The 21,821-nt window shown below is 46.7% G+C and overlaps 1 protein-coding gene across 2 annotated transcripts in view; it reads left to right on the top strand.

The window, feature by feature from the left end:
- The window catches only part of KNTC1 (kinetochore associated 1), a 1,031,844-nt gene that overhangs the window by 146,719 nt on the left and 863,304 nt on the right, over positions 1-21,821 (top strand). For both annotated transcript variants that reach the window (XM_085636469.1, XM_085636468.1), the window contains exons 9-13: positions 5,736-5,829; positions 7,154-7,206; positions 7,467-7,582; positions 7,730-7,784; positions 12,909-13,007. In XM_085636469.1, the coding sequence (XP_085492595.1) occupies positions 5,736-5,829; positions 7,154-7,206; positions 7,467-7,582; positions 7,730-7,784; positions 12,909-13,007 (417 nt within the window). The remainder of the gene's footprint in view (positions 1-5,735; positions 5,830-7,153; positions 7,207-7,466; positions 7,583-7,729; positions 7,785-12,908; positions 13,008-21,821) is intronic.

The raw sequence follows: 21,821 nt of genomic DNA, 5'->3' as shown, positions 1-21,821 counted from the left end.
AATAGACATTTGTTTGTTCACATTGACTGGATGCATGGAGTAACCTCTCAGTGACTTAAATTAAGAAGATAATGCACTTTTGTTCATGGGTCAAATCCAGTTCTTTCAAACAGGAGAGCTTGATGAGATCATAAAGTGTATTAGTTGTCCATGCCCATTAAAAAAAATTCACCAAACCAGACTATGTGAAAGCCTTGTATTAGTGACGCAAGGGAACTGCTTTGGGTTGGTGTCGGAAAACATATGGATAATGTGCAGACTCAATGTTAACTTCAGCAGAACGGTTTCTCTTTCCTCTGATCTTGTGGTCTTATTTATTCCTTTCCATCGTAGTTCTTCAGTAGCGGAGTAATGTTCAACATACATGCATCTGGGTAGATTGGGTAGCAATGACAATAGAAATCACACTGCCCTCCTGCTTTATTTCTGTATGATGCTCCAGTTCAAGTGATTAGAAGTTGTGTGTGTCAGAGAAGTGGGTGCTGTGAGGTGAGCTCCCCTTTTAGGGCGCTTCTTGTGACCACTTCCTTCTTCTCCTGGGTGGATGGGACACCTAAAACCCCTTACACCATCTGGAAGATTTTAGGAAAAACACATGTATTGATTTAGTAAAGTGCCTATCGTTGTACCTATTAGATGTTGGTCTAATTCTGGGTGATATTTGACTTCCCATCCACTGTAATTTCCACCACTGCACAGCCATAGGGGAAGAGGAGGTATCACTGCATTTGCAAGGGTCGTAACCCCAAGAAAATGCAGGTACGTCTGCCTAGGGAAGAGGTGTGGTGCAGTGGCCAGGGCGGCTGACTCCGGAACACCGGAGCTCACGGTTTGATCCCTAGCGCCGGTGGCAGGTTAAGCCCAGCACCTTGTGACTCTGGGCATTATAGCTTGCTCAATCTTCCCGATGGCCCCCTGGGCCGGGACACCTCTCCGGAGGTAGCTGTGCGCTTTACAAATGCTTGTATTTCATTTCATTTCTAGCACCCTTGGGTGACTTGCTTCTCCAGCTGTGATAGGCGGTGCTGCAAACACATCACTATTTTCCATTGGGTTATAGCAGTAGCTACTACATTTTGAAATATACAATGCGGTTTCTACTGTAGTACTGGTTCCCTTGCTTGTAGACATTAGTTGTCCTCTTCTCAACATATGCAACAAACATTATGTTCTGACTGCAGCAATTTAGTACACTGTTTCACACAAGCTTCTTAATAACGGCTCAAAGATTTTTTTTACCTCAATAGTGCATCTTTACTTGAGTGCTATTGAATTAAACGAAACCTGGATCTCCTTGGTTATGATCACACACTCCACTAACACAACAAATGCTACTTTATCAAAAATTGTGGGGATCTGTGACAACATTGCAATGCTCAGGACGATCCTGGGTGATGGTTCTACCCAGAAACTCCTTCTAATACAAGTAAGCCTCTGACAAGCATACTCCAAACACTAAAGACACTGTCCATAAGGTCAGCAAACAAATAAAATGAGCCTGATCCTTGTAGTACAAAAAAATCAAGCTCTACTGGCTATCTGTTAACTCAAATCATTACAAGATTAATCAACAGTTTGCAAATGCATGCAATTGTTGTCTGAAAAACTCATATCCCCACTTCCTAAGAAACCAACTATTCCCCATCCTGTATTTCTGGGTTTAAATGCTTTATTAGTATTTTGCAATAATAGAACGCAAGAATGCAAATCAATGCTCAATCCGTACAGAGATAGCTTTGTAAGATTCCAACAATAAAAAATAAAATTGACAAGCAGCAAACCCCTCCCTCCCCATACCACATCCATGTCATATGTCGTTTTCCGTGTCTACTATCCTGTCCAGGTTCTTCTAATATCGTAGCGGTAGATACACTCGAAAGCCGCAACACGCTTAGATAACGGGGACACGTTAACTCTCTGAACTCTCGAGATAGAAGGAAAATAAACCACCCGTAGAGATCCTGGAAGGACCTCTCCCCAGTGCTAGAAGCATATGAGAGCTTCTCCATCCCCAGGACAAACCAGAGGCAGTGGAGCCAGTCTAAGTGTGTAGGAATGCTTGTAGAGCTCCAGTGGTTGAGGACATTCTGCAAGGCTGCTCCCAGTGCGATGCCCATCTGCCTGCCTTTCATCAGTTTAAGGGGGTATGTCAAAGGATTGGGTAAACCCAATAAAATGTAAGAAGAGAACCTAGGGATCTGCGTCTCAAAGTGATGGTTAATCTCATCAATAATTTGTGACCAATAATTGTTAAACCATCCTGTATTTCTAAATTCAGCTCAAACTCCAGCCTATCACTCACCATCAAAATTCTGGAAATAGTGGTTAACACACATTTCTTTTGCATATGGTAACCGCACTTACGATACAAAAAACAAAAAAACTTGCATGCCAGTGGTTATGATTTTTCCTTTCAAATCACACCCAAGTAACATTTAATGACTTCCTCTACAAATTGAACTGCGGCAACAAATGATGGACGGAATACTGAATGAATCAAACATTCACCCCCAGTCAAGAGATCTGGGCTAAATCCATTGTTTCTTTGCTCACTACGTTACCCCAGTTTGGAGCTAGACATTTGCAAATCAGTCTTGACCCTGCTACTCATGGGAACAGTAAAGCCTTAACTGCCAAGCAGGGTACTCCCTGGAGCGGAAACAAGCATCCTCGGACTGGTTTCAGGTATCATGCCTCATCAGCCAGGCTAACTTGAATTCAGTGGCACAGCGAGCAAGACGCCCACGTCTGGGAATACTCATCCCACTTAGGGCAAAAAGTGCTGCGGAAACAAATGATGGACGGAATGCTGAATTAATCAAACATTCACCCCCTAGTCAAGCCCGAACTGCCAAGCTGGGTTCTCCTTGGTTTGGAAACAAGCTTCCTGGGACTGTTTTCAGTATAACACTCCTCATCAGCCAGGTGAGCTTGAATGCAGTGGCAAAGCGAGAAAGGGACCCACGTCTGGGCATACCCATCCCACTTAGGGCAAAAAAATGCTGCAGCAACAAATGAAGATCAGAATGCTGTATGAATCAAACATTCACCCCCCAGTCAAGCGATCTGGGTTAAATTCATTGTTTTTTTACTCACTATGCCATCCAAGTTTGGACCTAGCCATACGCAAATCCGTCTTGACCCTGCTCCTCATGGCAAAAGTCCAGCCCGAACTGCTAAGCCGGGTCCTCCCTGGACCGGAAAAAAACATCCTGGGACTGGTTTCGGGGTAACACCCCTCATCAGTCAGGCTAGCTTGAATCCAGTGGCACAGCTAGCAGTAAACCCACGTCTGAGCACACCCATCCCACTTAGGGCAAATAGTGCTGCGGCAACAAATGATTGACGTGCCAATGAAGTCAAGCTAGCCTGGCTGATGAGAGCTGAAACAGCGAAACTGGTCCCAGGATACTGGTTTCCGGTCCGGGAAGGACCTGGCCTGGCAGTTCGGGCTGGACTGTTCCCATGGGTAGTAGGGTCAAGACTGATTTGGACATGGCTGAGTTTTAACTGGATTGGCAGGGAAGCAAAAATCTATAAATTTAGGCCCAGATCTCTGTACAGGGGTGAATGTTTGACATTGTTCAACATTCTGTCCATCAATTGTTCTTTGTGCATTTGTCACCCTCTGTGGGACTGGTATGCCCAGATGTGGGTCCTGTCCTCTCCATGCCACTGGAGTCAAGCTAGCCTGGCTGATGAGGGGTGAAACCTCAAAACCGGTCCCAGGATGCTGGTTTCCGGTCCATGGAGGACCTGACCTGGCAGTTCGGGCTATATTCTGTACATAAATTGTTCTTTTTATATTCCTCTCCAAATTGTCACACATTACCTTCATCATGCCCCAAGGTTCTTCTCTCTCACTGACTTTAACCTTTATATCGCACCCTCACTAACAGTTTTAGAGTTGTCAATGACATGTATGGTGATTGCACCCAGATCTACTTACTCAAAGATGTGGACAAAAGCAACTCCATCAAGGACCGACTTTTGTGTAACTACAGAGCCTTCCATTTTTGTACCTCTGTATAGATAGCTATAAAGGTGATATGCTGTTCCTTTGCCGTTGTGATTCCATGGTTTCTTTGTGGCTTGTCCCCAGATGCAGGACACTTTGCCCATTTCTTTCAGTCTTATCAGAAATATTGGGGTCGTCTCTCCGCTATCAAGTACTTCACAAGTGAATAATGTAACTAAAATTGTGTTCTAACATCTTAGTCGCCTCTGTGGGATTTATCAACCACTGCAATCTTATGAACACACTGCTCTCATCTTTGCTTGGTCCTCTTGCATTGATTATTGTAGTGTATGGTGGCCTCTCTACATTCAAAAATTGTGAGAAAACACCAAAGAATGCAAAAAATGCCCGTCTTGTTCTGGGCTTGAGAAGGTCTACATAATCAAAAATACTTTAAAGGCCATCCTTAAGCTGACAGTCAAACAAAGGAATGAATGTAATACTTTTTGAATGGTCCTCAAGTCTTTGCATGCGACTGTTCTGAGGTACCGCTCCAAATTGTTCAACTCATTCTGACCACACACCCCAGGTTGTCATCCATTCATTATCTAACTATTGCTGCCCTGATAAGGTTCCTTCTTTGACACAAATCAAAATTTGCTGGAAATGCTTCAAACCTCAGCTCTCCTGGCAAATGTTTGGCTTGGATGACTGTAACAATTCCTGCCTGCTTCCCCTCAAGCACGCTGAAGCAAACTCCAGTCACTTTAACATCTTACAAAACCGATAAATAAAAGATGCACACAGCTTTTGCAGGAAGCTTTACTTACTGGATAAGCTCATAGTGTGTGCTGTCTGCTGAAGGTTTATGGTTGTATTTCTTAAGAAAACTGCTTTTTAAAGTATTGAAATCTGGTGTCAGTAACTGTGGATTTTGAAATGTCATTATAGCTGGATCGCAGTGTCCCAGAACGCACTGTCAAGATTGCCTTATCTCGTACAACATGATGCATAGGTTATCCTTTTCCTTGCAGTTGCTTGTCCTGCTGCATTGTTCTCTGCATTGCTATATATTGCTAGTTAGTTGCCCTTTATATAGACCAGGGATGCCCAACCTAGCCAATGAGATTCGGATCCATGCCACATCTTCATTATATATACAAAAGATCATTTGAAATGCAGTTAATAAGTGGAACTTTTATACACAGTTAGTGGTTATCCTGATCCTCCTGAAGCCACATTAGGCACTCCTGCATATAGATTGTTACAAAAGGCATTTTTCCAGGACTTGTCTAGATGTGTATGTGTCAAAAGGAGCTACATCGGAGGCTGTTTCTCAGTAACAGAAGAACATTCTTGAAAACCTATTTAATATCAATGTCTCTTGATTAGGTGTCAAAAGTGAGCTGGTTGCTTATTTGCATCTCTTGTTCCCCCAAGTCATTGGTGCCAATCGATCAACTCAACTTCAAATGAATTGAGGCATAATTCATTCATGGTTAATTTTAAAAGCGACCTAATACCCATGTGTATTCTTCAACTGGCTAGCATCTGAAGTTTGCCCATCGGTGTGTAAAGCAAGTGATGCAGTGCAGAGAGCTCCCAGGGACCTTCATCTATCCTTTTCAAAGCTGCAGGATGACCCTCCTCGCGGTGCATCTGAATATTGGAGAATACACTTGGAAATGTTTGTGTAATTTGTGAAAATATGAAGTTAGCTCACCCTGGATCATTTGATTCCTTTACATTTGAAACTGTCCCTCTTTTTCTACTTTAGGGAATTGGCAATATGGTGCTCTCAAAGTGGAAAATGGATCCTGTTAAGAAGCAGATTTCTCTTCAGAATTTAGTGGATTCCAGCTTGATTAAGGGCAAGTTGTTTTTTCTTACCTCCTTTGTAAAATCAGTTGTACTACTACTTAAGGGGCACGTTGTATGGCCTTATCATAATATTAATAAAATTAGATTGTGCCAAACAGTATGCGAGAACTCCCTTTTCCCCAAAGTTGTATTTGAGGTCTTCGATATCAGACCCAGAAGGTGCCTATTTGCATGGTGTATGTAACGCAAGTTTTACCACAGACCGCTAATATGGCAGTGGTGTGTTTTACTTAGTGTTTGTCTTAGACCCCTGCTGGCCACTCACCTTCTACACATGGTTGTAAGTCTCTTCGTTTCCCCTCTATCTGTGGGTGAAGTGGTCCTTATAGGATAACCTTGTTTAACTGACTCCTCTGAACATTTCCTTTTCCTTCTTGCATTGTTACCTTACTTTGTTTGATTTAGGAAACCGTAGCTTCCTAGTCCTGCTAAATTACTGAAATGGTGAAAACCCAGTATCCTCATGCAAATCTTTGGTTCTGTGATCTTTCAGCATAAATTACAAGTTTTCCAGTATTTCTGGAGGGCACATTGATTGCTAATGAACACTGATAGCTATTTGGCCAGGTCAGACTTTGTTCATGCGTGGTTTGAGGATGGTTGAGCTTTCCACCTGTAAAGCCAATTTGTCCACTTCTTGTGCCAAAGCCTTCTCATATCGCTGTGCTTCAACCGTACCACATATATTTCCACATAACTTAGTCTACATTCAAGGCTGATTAGTGCTATCTATGTACATGACACGTGTTGTGACCCATTATTTTGATGTTTGTCAGAGCACTCTGCATCTAGACCGTCCACCTAGATTAGCGCAGAAACTCCAGTGTCTTAGCAGTTCAGCTATGCTTTGAGCACATGACTATTCTCCGTGATCTGCAGTGACTCGTAAGGAGGTCCTGAACGCATCTTCCCATATTGGTCTATAAAGTTCATCAAACATGGTCACGGTAGTTGCTGACCCAACTAAGCCCTTCTTGCGACAGGTAGGTACAGGTTGGGCAGTGATGACCCAGTCCCCTTACCTCACCAGAGATCCACTTTATGCTAAATGGTCGTTCCTTTTCAACACTGGTGTCTGGGATACTGAACACACATTGACATCAGATGTACAAAGACTTTCCACAATGCACGGGCCAAGAATTTCTTGCAAAGTTATAGTCTACTCCAGTTTTCCAGCTGCAAAAACGTAAATCATTTTGTTCTAAGATGCTTCCCTTAGAGGACAACCTATTTTTTTTTATAATATATTACATTAAAACTTTGAATAAAAAATTGTAAAGGTAAATAATAACTGTGTGACGCTTCTGTTTGCAGGTGTGCGAAAACTTCAGGTTCTAGAGAATCTCCTGTTTGTGTTGGATGAAGAGGTAAGTCTTTGTCTCTGTGTCACGGGTTACTAGACTGATATTTGTATTCCTTACATGTGCGATACATAGCTGTTTGATTGTCTTCTGTACAATGCAGATCTTTCACATGCTAGCATCCACTGGAACAGATGTGTAGATGAAGTGGCCAGGTTTTGGGGCTGCCTTTTTCTATCTCCAATCTTAGTCTGCTATATTGTACATTTTCACTCAACTAACGTAACTCGAGTATCTTGCAACATGTTTTTTTGTGTCTTTTGTAGAATGTTTTAAGTATGTGGGACGCATACACGCTGATCATGGTTTGGGATTGGCCATCTGTCTGTATTGAGGACTTCCTGCTAACCACCGAAGGAGATTCTTCGTCTTCACTCACATTGTAAGTATTTTAGTTTGGCATATGTTCTACTGATTAACTTTATTCACAAACGTTTTAAAACAACTAAAAGTGTGCAGGCGCTGCAGTGAAAATCTGCATGATTAACTAGTCTTATCTTTCACCTACTGTTTTTGTTTGTTTCCATAGGCAGCGCGATGCAAACCTTAAATTAATAGCTCTAACTGCTCCGGATACCAAGAAGGTAATAGTCTTCTTTAGCCCTAAAGTTCCTCGAAGGTGCCTATTTGAACAAAGTCTTTATTAATCTATTTTATTTAACAAACTCACTTTTGACATGTTTTGCCCTTGTGACTCTATACATGTTAAAAGTAATTATGCAATCTACCCTATTCTGAAGAACAGTTGCAATATTGTGAAAAACTCATTATTGCTAAAATATTTGATAGATTCCTCATCAATGTGGCATCATGATATAGTACTGGTCACCATAAACTGGTGGTGTTTGTCCACTTTTAATTTTTTTTAACTGAGGTAAAAATTAAGCAAATGTTGCAGTGAGCTAATGCTTATAAAGATTCCGAACTGAAAATCTGAGCACATAAGATCTCTGTTGGAAGGGAGGTTTGCACAATGCATATTTCACTCAAACACATGTCCTGCTTCTAGTGAAGAGTTTTGGGCACGGCGACGAAAAAAGTCTAAATTGCCTATAGTTCTAGGAGTTAGCAGACCCCTAATACCTGAGTTGGAAGCCACTGACGATCCGAGGGTTGATAACAAAGTCCTTGATGGGAGATGTGTATCTCCACAACCAAGCATGTGCATTGTGCTGCTTTTCCAAACTGGTTCACTTGCCAGTTTATTGAAGGCAGAATAATAGTCTAAGAAAAAGGAAATATAATGGCCAAGTTGATGCCCTTGAAATCCAGAGGTCTGGGCTTTTATCCAGTTCAGCACAGGATTCCTCTGATTTAGTGGTTCCTCTCAAATGTTTCTTCAAATTGCCAATATTTGTAATGCAAATGTATTAAAACGAGATGGATAGTTTGCTGTCTATCACTGTCCTAAATATCTGTCCGATCGTCCCTCCCCCCTTATTCTTATTTCTGTAATTCAGTTTTAATCAGACCCCCCTATATCTTAATTTTCTTTGCAAAGCATCTTGTGTTTGAGATGTGCCTGCAAGAAAGATGTCTAATACCTCTTGGAACTGCACGTATGCTTTATCATTTACCTAAAATGTCTACAAATAGCATGTTCATACAAATACATGGACCAGGGCTACCAGAGAGGGACACAAATCTTTGAGTACCTATAGGTGGTAATAACTGGATTCCTTGTGACATGCTCTAGGATAGTTGTCATCAGCACTCCCAAGACTGCATCTGTGGCACAGGTAGAAATCAAATGACACGATTAGCCGGATTTCAAGTTTTCTTTAGGCCAATTTCAAAGGACTAACAGAATGTAGAATAGAATTTCTGTCTTACAGAGGTTTTAGTTTACCTGTTCTTTTTGCATCCATGTGATGGCTTCAGCAGTGCAGGTATACAGGGATGAGTGCTAGACTTCCTTGGATTCCGAAACCACTACATCTGTTGTAAGAGTGCTGATGGTATGTCGGAACATGATATTGTCTACCAGTAGTAGTTAATTCTACTGTTCTCATAAGGGCATCAATTAAGAGCATCATTGGACACCTCCAGTTGCCCAAATTGAGAAGGACCACTGACCGCTCAACTCTGTGGAAAAGAGTAAGGCAATAGACCTTCTCCAATCGAATAGTGATCTATAGTTACTAAAACAACAACCAATATTTATGTTCATAGACTTCGGTCTCCAGTCCGTGGCATGCGCGTTCTGTCTCTCTGTCTCTGTCGCTGAAAGAGAAACGTTAGTGATAGATTCCTTACCTTAGATTATTCCCAGGCGTCAGAGTGGATCCGGAAAGTTTTTTGTCAGCAGTACCCCTGCGCGTCGGTGGGTGTCGTCATACGGCTCCGCGTACGTCGCTGGCGTCTTAGTCGCCGAGATGACGTCGTTGGAGCTACTTAGACGCGCCCACACGCGCTGACATCAGTTCTTTCTTTTTCCGTGCCAGCAAGCACAGATCCGGAGAGAGCGGTACCCCCAGTCATTTTTTGACTGAGTTTTTGGGACTTTTTGTCTCTGTTTTCAAGTATATCACTCAACAGGTGCATAGGGATGCCCGATTCTAAGTCCTGCGCGGCCTGTCCCTGCATGATGTCGGTGACGGACGCGCACTGTGAGTGTCTCTACTGCATGGGGCGCGACCACGACTCCGGGTCGTGCCCGCACTGCCGGGCCATGGCTCCGAAAACTTTGCAGGAGTGGTCCCGAAAGTGGCTGGAGGCCCGGGAGTAGGCTCCGTGCCGTTCAAGGTCCCGGTCCCGTGGGAGGTTGAGGGACCGGCCGTGGAGCCATCACCATCATTCGAAGTCTTCGCACTCTGAGTCAGGTAAGGCGAAGCACAAGAAGGCAAAGAAGCGTTGTCGCTCTTCGCCTTCCCTAGCCGTATGCGCGACGCTTCTAAGGGTGAAGGTAGCATCGCCCCTCCAGCTCTGGTGGAGCCTACGCAGTTGCTGATGGCCTACCCGCCCTTTCCGGGTCCATCGGCGACTCCGGCCCAGCTGCATGAGTTCCTGTCAGCCATAGCACGTGTCTGTGGACCGTCTGGCCCCGCCGGTCCGCCTTCGGGCCCGGCTGGGGGTACTCGTTCTTCGCCAGCTCTGACCCCGACATCGTCGACGATGCTGGCCTCGATGCCGAGGGACCCCCGTGGATCTAGACCTGTATCCCCGTCTATGCCAGTTGGTCCTGTACGACCTCCACCGGCATCAACGCCGTCCCTGGTTTCCTCCCTGGCTTGGAGCCGGTGCCGAAAGGGTGTCTACTGACGCAGATTCAGATTCCGTTTGGGAACATCTATCCCTATATCCACCGGCGTCCATATGTTCTGCCTGTTCAGAAGGCTGTGGGGGACGGGGAGGACTGGGAGCGGTCTGAGGACCCTCTCGCAGCTCAGTGCGAGTTAGACCCAGACTGGGATGAGGATCCGGGGGATGCAGGTGACCAGGATTATGCTCCGGAACCTGGCGCACTCTCTCCTTCTACAGTGGCTACGGAGGAGGGTGGTTCATATTCAATGGTGTTGCATAGGGCAGCCGAGGCTCTCCACCTTGAGCTCCCTACAGTGGCCGACGCCATCGCCCGTCCCCAGGCGAACCCTTTTTCCTCTCCCAACACCTCACCCCGAGAGCTTGGTTGTACAAGCCTCTGTATCCCCAAGCGCATTCCCTTCCACACCTCCGGACAGGAAATCCAAGAAACTAGAGCAATTTGGGAAGAAATGTTTTTTCTTTCCGTCTGTTCAGGCCTGCGGTCTGTGAACACCGCATGTCTTCTGGGCCGTTATTCCTATTTTGTGTGGGATACGGTTGCGCAAGTGCTGCCTCAGTGTCCGGTGGAGGCTCGGACGATACTCTCCCAAGCTATTGCTGAGGGGAGAGACGCAGCCAAGTTTACTATCGGTTGTGGTCTTGACACTGCTGACCTGCTGAGCAGGGCGATTTCAACGACAGTGGTGCTACGCGGTCACGCCTGGTTGAGGACGACTGGCTTTTTTCTGGGGATGTCCAGAACACGTTGATGGACATGCCCTTTGATGGTACTCGCCTGTTCGGCGATAAAGCAGATTGTGCGTTGGAACGTTTTAAGGACTCACGAGCTACGGCCAAGTCTATAGGCCTTTCGGTTACACGCACTCCTTCCGCTTCTGCTTTTTGCTCCTTTCGTGGCCAAGGAAGGGGCACCCAAGCACTTTCATTTCAAAGGCACAGCCCTGCGCAGCAACAGTCTCAGCGCAGCCGTGGACGTGGGACCCGTAGAGGCCGGTCATGGGGCTAGCGTGCAGGTCAGTCCACCACCCCCCTGCTGCCCCTGCCTCCAAACCTTCCTAGTCCGGTGTTTCAGGCCCACCAGACGCCAGTGGGTGGCAGGATTCGCTATCACCTCCACCACTGGCGCACCATCACATCAGACAGGTGGGTTCTGCAGCTTGTCCGAAGGGGCTACTCCCTCCCTTAGAGCGCGTTCCGATGTCAGGAGTAAGTCGTGGTTGTTACTCCCACTACTTCTTGGTTCCAAAGAAGGACAAAGGCCTGCGTCCTATCTTGGACCTTCGGAATGTCAATTGCTTCCTCCGGAAGGAGAAGTTTAAGATGCTCACACTTGCTCAGGTCTTGTCTACTCATGACCCGCAAGACTGGTTGGTAGCGTTAGATCTGCAGGACGCTTATTTTCATATCCCTGTCCTGCCGGCCCACTGGCGTTACCTGCGATTCATGGTAGGGCAGGAGCATTTTCAGTTTACCATGCTCCCCTTTGGCCTTACACACGCCCCTCGGATGTTCACCAAAGTATTGGCGGTGGTCGCAGCTCATCTGCACAGATCAGGGGTATCAGTCTTCCCCGTATCTCGACGACTGTTTGGGGCAAGCCCGCCTTCAACCAGTCGTCTCCCACCCCCAGACTACGGCCGACCTCCTGCATTTGCTGGGGTTCTCCATCAACATGCCGAAGTCGCACCTGATTCCCTCTCAGAAGCTCCTCTTCATCGGAGCGGTTCTGGACACGGCGCAGTTTCGGGTCTATCCTCCCGAACAACGAGTCCGGGACATTCGGGCTATGATTCCGATCTTTCAGCCCTTGTCCTGGGTTTCGGTCAGGACAACCTTGAGGCTGCTGGGCCTCATGGCTTCCTGCATCCTGCTCACCAATTATGCCAGATGGCATATACGGGCTCTGCAGTGGGACCTGAAGTTCCAGTGGGCGCAGCGTCAGGGGAACCTGTCCGACTACGTCCAGATCTCGGAGGGCACTGCAGGACAATTGCAGTGGTGGCTCATGAATCAACATTGGGTCAGCGGCAGATCCCTCTCCCTTCCCCAACCGGAGCACACAGTGGTGACGGATGGTTCCCTCCTGGGAAGGGACGGCCACATGGGAGAGGCTGCTGATGATGCACTTTCCGGATCCAGTCTGACACCTAGGGATATTCTAAGGTAAGGAATCTATCACTAACTAATGTCTCTTACAGACATTGTTACACAAGTAAGTAACTTGTGCCTGTCTGTCTGTCTGTCTGTCTGTCTCTCTCTCTCTCTCTCTCTCTCTCTCTAACACACACATACACACTCCCATGCACACACCTCCCTTCACGCCCCCTCACGCCGAACTATCCACCCTCTGTGCTGAAGATTTTTTTCAAGTAAGGCAGGAGTGAATATCTCTGTACTTAATGAAACATGTAAAAAATGAAATTTTTGATCTTTTGTTTTTACAGATGAGAAACCTTACAGTTTATTCATTACCAACTATGAAGTTGCTGTACTCTGTTGAAGTGTCTGATATTTCGACTTTAGTCCAAACTGGAATTCTCACGGTATGTTCTATACTTCTCTGATAAGTATGAAGTTACAACACTAGTTTGATGTCTTGTGTAAGACCTGTATCGCTATTAAATAATGCTTTTGAATCCTTCTGATATCCTACAATGTGAATCTTTTTCTGGTACACCAAAGGATTCTGCTAATCTATACAACGATTAGGAGGTCTCTGTAGTGACCAAACTGCCGATAAAGTATTTTGTCCCTTGTTGATTGATACACTACCAGTTTCAAGTATTTCAGAATTCATATACTTGGAGCCTGGTGCACTTAATGATTATGCAATGCCTGGCCTGTTGCATTAATGCAGGAGTGCCCTGCACCTGTTAATGAGAGCTGAATCATTGCCAGATTTTCAGAAGATTCAGGTGAGATACATTTTGATACAGTTACTCTACATAGAACACATTTATGTAGCCATTGACTATCCTGAACAAATCTTTACCAAAAAACTGGGAACTGACCCTATTCAGGAAAAATTAGGGTAGGTGTACATATAAACTATCCTATATATCAAAAGCGGGGGACTCTAGGAGCTATTCAAAAGGCCCGGTGACCCGTGCTCCAGAAGTTAAATTTCTACCAAAAGGGAGTCACCATTCCAAGTAGAGAGAGAAAGAAGGGAAGTAAGAGGTACTCTCGTCGTGTGCTACTCTAATTGTGGGGGTCAGTGTCCTCATCTTGTTGTCCTCACACACCCCGAAGGATGTCATGCTTCATCATTGGGCTTTTGCTCCTCATCGGGCCAGTGCTGCAATGCCCTACGGGTCCCCCGAAGGCTCTCGTTTTCAGAGATCTTTTGATGAAGCCGTATGGGTGCGTGGGTGTAAGTGGCAGTGCAGTCCTAGAAGGTGTATTAACAAATGGCTGGAGGGAGAGTGATTAATTTTTATTAAGGTGATCCCTCTGTCATTATTAAAACAAAGTGTATGGTGCTGCTTTAAGGGGTATTATGTCCCTTGGTAGCTGAGTAACTATATGTCCCTAGTGGGCATATGTTCTGGTCAACATGTTTCACGCTTTAGTGGTCTCAGGGGGAGATCTGGCGGAGACAGCGGGAGGCACACAGGTGACACAGCCCAAATGCACCAAGTGACCCTCACTGATCTCATGGGATCTTACCCTACCTATTAACCCTTTCGCCGCGGCGGGAATTCCGCCGCGGCGCTGGGGGGTGCGGGGGGGCAGCGCGGTGGTGCTGTGCTCATGACGGAGCCGCTCCGTCATGAGCCACGGTTGAGCTGTGCTCATGACGGAACGGTTCCGTCATGACTCCGCCCATTTGCGTTGTCCCCCCGCACAGGCAGGGAAACAGCGCCGCGTAGGCGGAGCGGCCGCCAACGGCCGTGACATGACGGAACCGTTCCGTCATGAGCACACGGCAACCGTGGCTCATGACGGAGCGGCTCCGTCATGAGCGGGGAAGGGGTTAAGGGAAGTTCTACTCCCTTCGTTTTTCCGGGGGCATCGAAAATTTCATGCCACTGTAGATACAACTTTCTTACTCGGTCTTGACGAAGCGTCCTGGATATCCCCCTGAGACCACTAAAGCGGTGTGTGTGGCTCTGTGGATGATGTAATAGTGTTGTCACATGTCATAAGTGATATAATATGGGAGGTCATAAGCAGTGCACTGCAGGGGCATAAGTTGTAGTTAGCTCAGGTAACTATAACTTCTGAATTTCACTGGTTTTGTATGAGAGAAATCTGAGCCGAACTATAACATCCCTTTGTTTTTTTCAATACATTTCCAAGGTTTTTTTAACCCCTTCGATGCTCATGACGGAACGGTTCCGTCATGAGCATCGGTTGAGCTGTGCTCATGACGGAACCGTTCCGTCATGACCACGCCCGCGCTAGAACCCTTCAGCACCGCGGGGGAATCCGCGCAGCGCTGAAGGGGTTAAATTCTATTTCCTAACTATAACGTTCCTGTAACCTGTGATTTTTTTTTTTTTTGTATTTTTTTTTTTCCAGTGAATTTCTAAGGTTTTTCAAAATCTATTTCCTAACTAGAATGTCCCTGTAACCTTTGGTTTGTTAAGTGAATTTCTATGTTTTTTTAGTTGGTAGGCGCATCTGCAAAGTGGTGGAGAAAGGGGGTGGGTCCTACAACCAGCTCTGGAATCCTGCTGTGGTGGACTTACTGGAGCGAACAGGAGGGGTTCTTGACCCACAAGGACCCTCAGCAACCAAGAAGGCTTCATACCCAAACCAGTATTGTCAGGAGGCACATTTTCAGAGTGCTGGAGAAAGGGGGCAGGGCGGGACGCCTGACCAGCTCTCCTGCAATCTCGCTATATGGGACTTCCTAGAGGTAACAGGAGCAGTTCTTGGCCCCCAAAGACCCTCAGAATCCAAGGAGACTTCATCCTCCAACCAGCAGTGCATCAGAAGGAGCGTTTGCAGAGTGGTGGAGAAAGGGGACGTGGCCTCCAACAACCTCTCAGCAGTCCCGCTGTTTGGGACTTACTGGTGGTAACAGAAGGGCTTGTTTGCCCCCAAGGACCCTCTGAATCCAAGGGGACTTCATCCCCCAACCAGTAGTGCACCAGAAGGCGCGATTGCTGAGTGTTGAAGAAACAGGGCGTGGTCTCCAAAGACCTCACAGCAATCCCACAGTGTGGGACCTACTGGAGGTAACAGGTGGGGTAGTTGGTCCCTAAGGACCTTCTTAAGCCAAGGGGAGTTCATCCCCCAACCAGCAGTACACTAGAACGAGCGTTTGCAGAGTGATGGAGAAAGGGGACGTGACCTCCAACAACCTCTCAGCAATCCGACTGTTTGGGACTTATTGGAGGTAACAGAAGGGCTTGTTGGCCCCCAAGGACCCTCTGCAACCAAGTGTACGTCATCCCCAACCAGTTATGTGCCAGGAGACGTGGTGATGAAAGGGTTTTATTTATTCGGGAGGGCGCGGCCCCCTTCCCTGGGCCAATTTGGGCCACAGGGACCCCCTCCTCCAGGGCCAGCCCTTCTGTGAATGGAGAGAGGGGGGCCGCGTGGCCCCCGCTCGGGACGACTTTGGCCCCTGGTACGCCGTCCACCGGGGCCCAGCCTTTTCCTTTTTTTTTCCGTTTAAAAGAAAATGGGAGAGGGGGAGTGCTGACCCTCTCCCGGGCCCAGACTCGTGTGGGTTTCCTGGTCCCACCCAGGACACTCACTTTGTCGTGTTCGGGACTGCAGTGGAGCCTTAAGGCCCCCACGTTCCCTGCCAGCTCCCCACCTCCTGCGGGAGGCGGCACTGCTTTGACATAGAGGGAGCTGCTGAACATGCATAAAGCATAGCAAATGATGACCATACGGCAATCTTTAATGGGGGGTCTTCAATGATTCCCTCACTATCCCCCTCCCACAGTGCCTCTCATCTCTCCATAGGCCCTCTCTCACATGTATTTCATTTGTTTTATAGTGCCTTTCATACCAGTATAAGCTATTGGAGCGTTTTGCATAACATACGCATATAGAGACAATGAATCCTACATGTGTAAATCCTTGTATAGAAAATGTTACATAAGGCAAAGGGGACTACAATGTGTAGAATTTACATGTCATCCATACTGGTAGACATTTTTTAGAGTGTTTGGTCTGAGAAAGATAAAAACTCTGGTTTCAGAACGCAACATATGGTCAGGATTGACTTTACTAATAAGAATTTATTTCTACCCTACACAAACCCTTTTTAGCAGAATTCTACGGAGGGAAAAAACAGAACTTTGTAACCTAGATTACGATTGTAACTCATGAACTGCACAGTAACCAAAGGTTCTCTGTCAATAAAGTGGTAAACCACTGGGCTATGCACATAAAATACTGTTCTGAAATCTGCATAGTACACACTTTTTGCATCAGGCATTTTAACCCTCTGCACTACCTTCGTTAGTCAAAATGGCCACTTGACAAAACTCTAATCTCTCTCCAGCAGGGATATTAATCACCAGAGTTATCTTGGCACTTTTTTTGTAGCCTGACAACTATTGGGTATGCAAGGAACTCTACAGTGCTGTTACAAAACAGGCCCTCAGCAACAAAACCATCACCACCCCCTTCCAGGCTCCCGAGGAAACTCCTGATCTCCAACAGAGCCATTCCAGCCATGAGCCTAGCCAACACTTAAAGGAGGGGGAGCTATGCGGCCTCCCTCCCCGGGCCAATTCCGGCCCTGGGGCCCCATACCCCGGGGCCCAATCAAGGCTTAATGGGGGAGGGTGGAAATGCAGCCCCATCCCCCAGGACACTGCCACATCTGCCTGGGTGCTGTGACCCACCCAGTGTGCTTGATGGGTACTGTGGTAGGAACCTCAAGGCTTGTGCGGTCCAAGCCAGCTCCCTGCTCTCTGGGAGCCGGCATTGCTCCCTTACGCAGGGAGCAGCTCCCTGCATGCAGGAGCAATAGGTTCATCTGTTTCCCTGCCCGCATGATAGCGGGCAGGGAAACAGATAAAAACTCCGCTTCCAGCAACCGGGAGCAGATTTACAGTGCAGGGTATGATTTTAGACTCCTTTTGTAAAACCAAGTCTTAAAGGAACAGGCATGTTTTGGTGGTTACCATGCCTCAAGCAATTTATTTTCAGTCATCCTACCTGCATTGAAGTTAATACAATTTAATGGTTCTGTTTGTGCTGGTTGTACAGAGAAACCAGTCAACTTAAATCTTGGCTATGAATCCAAGGAATTTTCTTTTCAATTCTATTTATCGAAAGTTGTAAGAGACAAAACAATACAGTGTTTAAGGCAATTGTGAAGTGTGACTACAAGAGTTGCCATTTCTGCAGGGTAATCACAAATATGGGGAGACTATTTGCAAGTTCGCTTCTTTTTCAGATATTTGCTGTGACTCAGGCATGGCTCTCACCCGTGAAGATGTCCACTGTTACACAGATCTGATAGACTTCTAGATGCAGATTCCTTTCCTTAGAATTATCCCCAGGCGTCAGACTGGTTGCTATTTCTTCTACTTTCTGATGCCCATGAAGGATGGAGGCCTTCGTCCTGTTATAGACCTGTGCCCTCTCAATTTCTTCATCAAGAAGGAGACATTCAAAATGCTCATGCTCGCTCAAGTCATGTCTACCCTGGAACTGGGAGGCTGGATGGTAGCATTGGACTTGTAGGACACATATTTCCACATTCCCGTGCAGGCTGCCCACAGATGTTACCTGCGGTTCAAGGTGGGCCACAAGCACTTTCAGTTCGCTGTGCTCCTTTTGGCCTTACCAGCACCTCTCGGTGTTCACCAAAGTGGCAGTGGTTGCAGATCGTGTGCGCAGATCAGGAGTGCCAATCTTCCCCTATGTCGACGACTTGCTGTTGAAGGAGGGCTCACCCCAGTCTGTCGTTCTCACCTCCAGATTACGGCGTACCTCCTGTATTTGCTGGAGTTCACTATCAACATGCTGAAGTCACACATGTCTCCTGCTCAGACACTCCCTTTCATTTGAGCTGTTCTGGACACTGAAGTTTTGGGCCTATCCTCCTGAACAGCGAGTCCAGGATATACATGCTAGGATACTGATTCAGCCTCTAGCCTGGATTTCGGTGAGACTGACTCTGAGGCTCTTGGGTCTCATGACTTCCTTCATCCTGCTTGTGATACATTCCTGCTGGCATATGTGTGCTCTGCAGTGGCACCTGAAGTTCCAGTGGGTGCAGAATCAGGGAAATCTCTCCAACATGTTCCAGATCTCGGAATGAACTACAAAATATTAAAATGGAGATTAATGAACTGCGATTGGGTCAGCGGCAGACCCCTCTCTCTTCCCCCACGAGATCTGACTGTGGTGGCAGACCCTTCATTCCTGGGATTGGGCAGTCAAGTGCGATAGGTGGAGATCAGAGGACTCCTCTTCAACCTTATGGAGCTTTGGGTGATCCGGCATACATTAAAAGGTCCTCGTGCCAACTACCGTAGTCACAATTCTCCAGTCTTACTTGCCCGCAATACCCTACCCTCTGCTGCCCTCTGTTTGTGCCTTCTCTGCTCGTTCTTGCTCTCTTTTGCCTTTTCTGCCTTCTGTTTTACCCTTTTCTGCTTGTTTTTCTGCCCTAAGTTTTGCCTTTTCTACTCCTTTTTCTGCCCATTTTGCCTTTTCTGCTCGCAACTTTTCTCCTCACTCGTTTTTCTGCCCTTTATTTTGACTTTTTCTACTAGTTTCATCCCTCCTCCCGCCACCCAGCACCCCTCCCCCTCAGGACCTACTTAATGTAGGCCGCAGCGTGACTCCATTGAGCACGTCCTCGTGCCAGCTCCCCCCTGCTACAATTCTCCTGTCCAGCTTGCCTGCAGTCTGCTACCTTGTGCTACCTGGCTACCTGCTGCGCTCATTTTGTCTACTCATTTTTCTGCCTTCTGTTTGGCCTTGTCTGGTTGTTTTTCTGCCTCTGTTTTGCCCTCTTAAGCCTTCTGTTTTGCCTTTTTTGCTCATTTTTCTGCCCTCAGTTTTGCCCTTTTCTGCTAGTTTCATCCCACTGTTGCCTCAAGATTGTCATTTTTCGACAGACACCCCGCACCCCAGCGCCCAGATACCCCAAAGGGTGATAGTGCTGTACAAATGCTGATTGATTTATTCACCAACACCACTGCCCTGTGGCACTGCAACAAACAGGGCGGGTGGGGTTGTGGACCCTTGTTCAAGAGGCCCTGTGTCTCTGGACATGGCTGGATCGTCAGGGCATATCCCTGGTGGTTCAACACCTGGCTGGTTCTCTGAACACCAAGGCAGACGAATTCCGCGAAGATTCCTAGCGGATCACGAATGGCATCTCCATCTGGGGTGGTGCAAGGTCTCTTGCAGCAGTGAGACGAGCCTTGGTTAGATCTGTTTGCCACCAGCAAGGCCTTGCAAGTTCAGCAGTTCTACGCGCTGACATTTCCAAGGTGGATCTTGCTCGGAGATGCTTTTCATCTCTAGTGGAGCCCAGGCATCTTGTATGCCTTTCTGCACATATCGCTCCTGCCCAGTGTTCTCAAGAAGATCAGAAACATTTGGGCATAAGTCATCCTTGTGGATCCGGACTGAGCACAAAGTTTGGTATCCCGAGCTGTTCAGCATGACCATCGGTCCTCCGATAAGACTGCTTCTTCGGGAGGATGTTCGGTCACTGCAGCAGGGTAGGGTTCTCCTCCCAAACCGCTCAACACTCTCTTCCTTCTTGTGTGGAGATTGAGCTGTGACAGTTGACAGCTTTCGAACTTCCGCACAAAGTCTGTGATGTTATTCTGGCATCCAGGTTTCCCTCCACCAAAACTATACACCTGCCGTTGGGAAAAGATTGTGACATGGTGTGCAGAAAAACAGGTGGACCCCCTTTCTCAGGTTCTTCTCTGTATTATTTCTGTTACCCAGCAGGGCTATGCTCTGGGCCCCTTAAAGGGTTTCCTTCATGCTATATCAATCAACCTTTGTTTGCCTGACCAGCCATCACTTTTCACATCCCCTATTGTACATAGGTTCTTGAAAGTTTTGCAACATATGTATTCTCCTCCTTTCATCATGCCTCAGTGAGACCTTAATCTAGTTCTGACGTTCCTTATGTGCTCTCCGTTTGAGTTTATGAACAACTGTTCTCTCGGGCTCCTTACCATCAAGATGGCCTTCCTGGTGGCAATAACATCTAACCGTAGGTTCAGTGGGCCTGAGGCTTTGTCTAGCTACAGTTTCCTTTTCTACCCACCCATCCTCCCTGCTCTGCTAATGGATTTCTAGGGACAGAGTTTTTCCCCTTTCAGGGTCCTAGTTTTCCACAGCAGTGGTCAGTGTGCTTTGTGTCCCTGTGCTCCTGGTTTGGAAATGCTAGAAAAAACAAATGATGCTGGGGTGGCGCCTATATAGCCACCAAGCACGTCACATGCGACGCAGATGATACAATCTAACGGTACTGCTCACAAAAGATTTCCGGATACAATCTGATGTCTGGGGATAATTCTAAGGTAAGAAATCTGCGGCTAGATAGTCTTTACCAGATAAGGCATTACTGAAGGTAAGTAACTTGTTCTTTACCTTTTTAAACTATACTTTTTGAGCAAGTCATTAACAGGTTGGCTCATTTAGGTGTATGTGCTGCAGTGGTGGTGCCAGTGAGTTCCTCTGAAATACCTTTTGTGACTTCAGTGCAGGTGAGCTCTGAACAGCGGCAAGCCAATACCCCATACTTCTCCTACCTTATTTTTTTAATGCCCCACCATGTGCTGCACATTTTTCAGAACACTCTTATGGCTTAGATTGAGTGGTGGGACCCTCTTGAGTCCTGGTCATCATGATAGTGGATCGTCTGGCTGGGTGGGGAAACTCTTGCGCGAGTAGGGTAGTGTGAAAGCTGCTGTCTGCTTCTTGTTCTTCAGCTTTGGATACTGGGACAATTGGAGCTGGAGGGAGAAGTTTGCTCTACATCAGTGTTACCCAAAGTATTGCCCGAAGGCCCCTTGCGGCCCTCCTGACCATCACATGCAACCCTCCTAACTTTCACTTGCCCGCTTAACAGCTCTGGCCTGCTGTAATTTCTTGAGAGAGGACTAACATTCAGAAAGCTGTTACATAAATGGTTAAGCGTTTATAGATACCTACATTTTTTTTTAAGTGATAGTTTTAAGAAAATGAACGTGGAAATATAAATCACCGGGGTCATGAGAACCCCATTGGTTCGTCTGGGTTGTTATTGTACATGGACATTAAAGTTCATTAAGTCAAACGCAGGAGAAGGTTTAGTAAAGCGCTCATACAGACCTCTAGTATTTCAAGGTGCTCTTATATGTGATATTGAAGAAAACAGAGGTAAAGTGAAATAAATAATTTGCCTAGGATCGCTCAAT

Source organism: Triturus cristatus, chromosome 11 (genome assembly GCF_964204655.1).
Source record: "Triturus cristatus chromosome 11, aTriCri1.1, whole genome shotgun sequence".
Taxonomy (NCBI): Eukaryota; Metazoa; Chordata; class Amphibia; order Caudata; family Salamandridae; genus Triturus; species Triturus cristatus.
Note: the sequence above shows the minus strand (reverse complement) of the source record. Positions and strands in the feature narration are given on the sequence as shown.